Genomic DNA, 5,463 nt, shown 5'->3' on the forward strand with positions numbered 1-5,463 from the left:
CCAGTACTGAAAAATAATCCCTTCTCTGTCATAACCAAGTACATACTATAATTTATATATAGTAACTCTTCTATAGTTAACCCTTCATTTCACCATCCACATTGTATGAGAAGAACAAACAGCTTCAGATTTTTACCATTATTTCTCTGTGCTAAGAGTATCATTCAGTCTCTAATACACTTTCCTACTTCATAGAATGATAAAAGCAAGAAACATTAGCTCCTCTAGTATCATTCTCCTATTGAAATATTTGTATCTATTCTTACATCTGTGTATATACAGAGGAAAACTGGAAAGATGGTCACAAATACTTAAGAATGAGCATTTCTAGTTCAATGGTAGATTTTTATTCTCACAATGGTATGTTTTCCTGCTTAGGTTGATTTCTTTATATTGAGTATGTATCACTTTAGAATAAGTCATGATTAAGTCTCAAACAAGTCTTAGAAATGAGCCAAATTCTTACATACACACACACACACACACACACACACACACACACACACACACACACACACGGAAATGTTGCAACTTAAAGAATAATTTTCAAACAAGCTGTTACTGGACTTATGAAGTAAAACTGATACTACACGCAATAAACTTGAAGACAGAATACTGTATTATCAGGATCACTCTCCCTAAAATCAAAGACTAAAAATGGAATTTTTAAAACAGCTAGGGAAGAAACACAAACTTTTAAAACTTCCTCACAACAAAGCAAATTTTAGGAAGGTATTAAAAACAGTACATTTATTTAAACTGTCAATTGTCATAATTCGTTGACTCTTATCCAGGTCAATAGCTTCATTTCACACCATATTAAATATATTTACTGGTTTTACATAAAACTTCATATAAAACTAAGAATTAAAAGTATAACTAAGAGAAAATACAGAAATTTTCCATACACTTCCTGCCCTTATATACACACATATCAATATCCTGAAACAGTATGGTACATGTTACAATTCTCAGTGTAGTTTTAATTTTTATCTGCCTAATTTTCATCTCCTTTATTACCATTTTTATATCTCTTAGGTGAAGGGTTCAGAATTTGGGGCCATTTTGTTATTTGGTTATTTTCTCATTGAATCTTGAGAATTTTTTAAATTTTTTCTGGATATAAATCTTGGTCAAAATGTGATTTGCAAATATTTTCTCTTAGTCCATGGCTTGTTTTTTTCATTGCCTTTTGCAGAACAGAAGTATTTAATTTTAATAAAGTCCAATGTATTTTTTTAAAAATCACAGCTAAGAACAGAGTTGGGATCTGTGTGTGAGAATTCACCATCACACAATCCAGTCCCTAATGTGGTTGGTTTTTTTTCTATTGCATGGGCCTCTCACCCTTCAACTTGCTTTCTTTTTAGAGAAAATGAAGCCTCTCCTCTGATCTCTCTCCCAACACAAGTCTGGCCACCATGTTAATGTTTTGTGTTGATCCAGTGGTACCTGTCCACCCGGTGCAAAGCAGCAGGCTGCCTATAACACTTAAAATTCTTATGCAAGACATGATGAACATTCCCTGGGAGGCCTATGCGCCCATCCATCACATTCTTTTTGCGGGGGATGTGGAACCAAGATTGAAAGGGCTGTCTTAAGTTTTCGACCTGGAAAAAAGAAAGAAAATACAAAGATTGCTAAACTAATAGGTAGCTCTGAGGACTAAACATGAACCCACAACTCAGAAGTGAAATATCTCAAAAGCAAAAAGATTACAAATGAATTGAAATAAAATTAGATAATCATCTATAGAAAATTTGGCAGCATTTCACATACATTAAATTTAAGTATCACCTTATACTTTTTATGAAAACTAATTCTTTAATTTTTTTTCAGTTGGATTAAACACATTATTCAAATCTTCAATATTCTTGGATTCTCCCTCACCCCATTCTAACTTGACCCCTGCCATTCCGACCCAAAACTGCCTGATCATGATCTCTGGGGCCAAGACTCAGGAGGACCCCTTGTAAATATTTCAGATGACTTACACGGATATTTTTCAGAACATGCTTTGAAAATATCTATAAAAGAAAAGAATCGACTGACTACAGATCTGATCCTTAGATGGAAGAAATTTTTCTAAGCCTAAAAATAAAATCAAGGGTAAATATTTTATAATTTAGCTTTAAATTGTTATATAGAGAGAACTATATGTAAACTATACATATAAAGTTTAGAAGACTAGGGGAAAAATATTTGCTAATAATATAAAATACTTCTGACTGGCCATAAAGGGTCTATAATGCTACATTAGGCGAGGGGAAAATTCAGAAGACAGTAAGTACCTGAAACATTTGGGTTTATGGAGATTTTCCAAATATTTAACTTCACAAGTACTATTATAGATACCATTTTTTAATCAAAGTATCTTTTAAGTGAGAATAGGAAATTTTAGGGGGAAAAATTGGTAAAGCAGATGCTTTCACATGGAGCTAGTGAGACTACAGAAATACAACTTTCTAGAAGGGCTTTTGTGCATTTTACAAACCTGTAAAACGTCTACACCCAGTGACCTCATAATTTGATATTTGGGAATCAAATCTCATGAAATAAAATTTAGACATCACCATACAAGTTAGCAGTTTTATAAAGCAGCAATGTGGAAATAATCTAGAATGTTTGCTGATAATAGCAAATTACAATTGAATAATTGAATGTTAAAGTATTAAATCCATTTAATATTTTGAAACATAATTAAGATACAAACATAAAATACAAAGTGTTAGAAAGTCTAGATGAGTCTTTTTCAAACTGGGTCATGAAATTAAATTAGGTGCTTGAAATCAGTTAAGTTCACATATGGGGCAGAGCTGCTAGAAAAAATAAGTATTGTTTCATGAAACTTATTTCTTATATGAATATGTATATCTTTCCATGAATTGTGGTTTAGAGAAAAAAAATTATTTTAAACTGCTTCTAATTCCCATCCCTTCCTTCCCTAGTGGCAAGAATTTACTCTTTACTGAATATTCCAAACTTTCTATAAATGAGATTATTTTTTATTGATCCCTCCAAAAACAAGTCCTTAATATTTACTGAGGGAATTTAAGTGGAAGGAAACCTGTGTGTCTTTAAATAATATATGAAGAGACAGGAGGACAAGATCACAGATCCTAAGAATTCAATCAAGTAGAGGTTATATATAGAGGCGTGGGACCAGAAAAATGTTGCCATATTATTAACATTTTAGGGTTTTTGTTTTGTTTTGTTTTTAACTGTATAGTTTCATTCTTTCCACATTTTGTTTCTTTTTGAAAGTGAACACAGCCTCTCTAGAAATAGAATAGAAAAAAGTACACAGAAGAACTTGACCTGATAGATACTCTTCGGATTGCTGACTTTAGGAATGATCCGGGGTTCCTTGCTACAACTTTCTTCATCAGAAGAAGTGCCAGAGGAGTAGTCTAATGTGGCTTTATTAACAGCATAACTGATTTGTTGGGACAGTTCCCATTCCTCCCATCTGCCCTTAAAAGAAGCAATTATAAATGGATGGTTTTTCTCACCATACCTAAACAGGAAAATAAATTATTCATTAAGGATTCAACTTCCCACAAATTTTATCTCTAATCCTGTTTGAAGACAACATGTTAACATTTTGAAAGGGTTATTTTAAAAGGGGATGGGTCTAAAAATACAAATCAAAGGACATTATGACCTTCAGCTACCACACTGTAGTAATTAGTGAGGACATCCCGTAAGAGCTATTTGGTTAATTGCTTAGGAAAAGACTAAGACCAATTTCTTTTAGTTCAACTAATGGACTAAATTGCCTCCAGTGGTAGATAATTCCCCTTTCTTCCCGATATTGTATATAATACTTAGAAGTTAAATCTATAGTTTGCAATAGGGTGCAGCCATTGACGTCACATTGCAAGTATTTTGCAAAATTTCTGGCCAACCTTCTCTGTCCACTCCTAGTGAAAATCTGTGCCATCTATCAGAAGTTTGCATCTATAATCATAGCCAAACAATGTCCTGGCTGAGGCTCTGGAGCACTGTCTTTCACAAGGGTGTACAGAGCTGACCAAATAACCTAAGGCTTCCAGTGGTCACAGCACACAAACTCAGATTACTCACCTACAGCACACTTCAAAGGGATCTACCCATAGGGTCAGCTCCTTTGGAAGTCCCAGGTGAGAAAAATTCACATTACTCTCAGCACAAGCCCTTTCTAGAATGGGGTCTTTATTCTGATTGTTTATCCTGATACACCTTAGGGGTCAAAAGGAAAGGGAAAGGAAGTGAGGACGCGATGACAGGTACTTCAGCAGCAAAATTATGTTGTGGGCATCCTCCAGCACACACAGCTCCACTCACCCCACTCCCCTCCACCCGCCATTCTTACAAGTAGGAATAAAACATCAACTTTTGATGCAATGATTCAGAATGTGTGTTGTATCGCTAAATCATGTGATTAGGTCACCAAACACTTGCTGTGTATCTTTCATGAGAAAAACAAGTTAAAAACCAGGCATCATGCACCCTTGGTCCCAGCTACTCAAGAGGTTGAGGTGGAAGGATAGCTTGAGCCTAGGAGTTCCACACCAGCCTAGGGAAACACAGTGAGACCTGGTCTCAAAAACAAAATTGAAACAAAAACAAAAACAAAAACTAATTGTCCAATCCACCACACATGTAGGTCTGTAGTTTTCAATTCCACTGTCATGTTCCTATGGCTTTCAAACCCACATTCAAACAATTGAATTTGAGCCCATAACACTTTATTTTTAGTTGTCAATGGACTTTTATTTTATTTATTTATATGTGGTGCTGAGAATCAAACCCAGTGCCTCACACATGCTAGGCAAGTGCTCCACCACTGAGCCACAAACCCAGCACCCCCATAACACTTTTGAATGTGTTAGACAAACAACAAAATTCCTGCTTTTTCCTAGAGATGGTCTATGTTGCCCATTACTTGCCTTTGCCATGCCACATACGAGTTCTCTCACCTGAAGGCTTGCCCTTTAGAAGGGCAACCAGGGTGCCAGTGACCTCTGTATGTTTCAAACAAGATTATCATCAGCTTTTCTGCAAATTTTTCTATTTGCTGTTTACTCAGTTTTTCATGTTCCTTCACCAATCTTGTGACAAAGAAAACTGCTACTGCAATTTCATCTCTCATGATTTAAAAACAATCTATGAGGAGACCTGAAACCACTAAAAGGAAGCAAGAAGAAATTACATAGAAATGAGGACTTAATTATTGATATATAATTGCCATTTGGGAATATTATATAGTTTAAATATAGTAAAACAGAAATCATTTGCTAGAAAGAAATCCTTAGTGAACTAAATAAGCACATCAACACTATCAATCAACAAAATAACCACGAATACCAACTCCTCAACTTGCTCATTTTTAAAGTTTTCAAAGGAAAGAACTTTAAGAGCTTAAAATACTTACAAAATGTAATTTTGCAACTTAAGTAAAAAAGACCCTAATATGGGACA

The 5,463-nt window shown here is 34.6% G+C and overlaps 1 protein-coding gene across 1 annotated transcript; it reads right to left on the reverse strand.

The window, feature by feature from the left end:
- Nucleotides 1-777: 777 nt before the first annotated feature.
- Btg4 (BTG anti-proliferation factor 4) lies at nt 778-5,161 on the reverse strand. Its single transcript, XM_005334251.3, has 4 exons — nt 4,962-5,161; nt 4,087-4,221; nt 3,319-3,517; nt 778-1,610 (listed from the first exon to the last, which is right to left on the reverse strand). Exons 1-4 carry the CDS (start codon nt 5,132-5,134, stop codon nt 1,425-1,427), a joined length of 693 nt encoding a protein of 230 aa, XP_005334308.3. The 5' UTR covers nt 5,135-5,161; the 3' UTR covers nt 778-1,424.
- Nucleotides 5,162-5,463: the final 302 nt, after the last annotated feature.

Source organism: Ictidomys tridecemlineatus, chromosome 4 (genome assembly GCF_052094955.1).
Source record: "Ictidomys tridecemlineatus isolate mIctTri1 chromosome 4, mIctTri1.hap1, whole genome shotgun sequence".
NCBI lineage: Eukaryota > Metazoa > Chordata > Mammalia > Rodentia > Sciuridae > Ictidomys > Ictidomys tridecemlineatus.

Bases quoted from the DNA above. Each gene is read 5' to 3' on its own strand.
- Btg4 (XM_005334251.3), bottom strand. From the start codon at position 5,134: ATGAGAGATGAAATTGCAGTAGCAGTTTTCTTTGTCACAAGATTGGTG. The intron at 3,518-4,086 runs GTGAGTAATCTG...TTTCCTGTTTAG, and splicing joins CCCTTTGAAGTGTGCTGTAG to GTATGGTGAGAAAAACCATC. The intron at 1,611-3,318 runs GTCAAGTTCTTC...TCTTTTTTCCAG, and splicing joins ATCCGAAGAGTATCTATCAG to GTCGAAAACTTAAGACAGCC.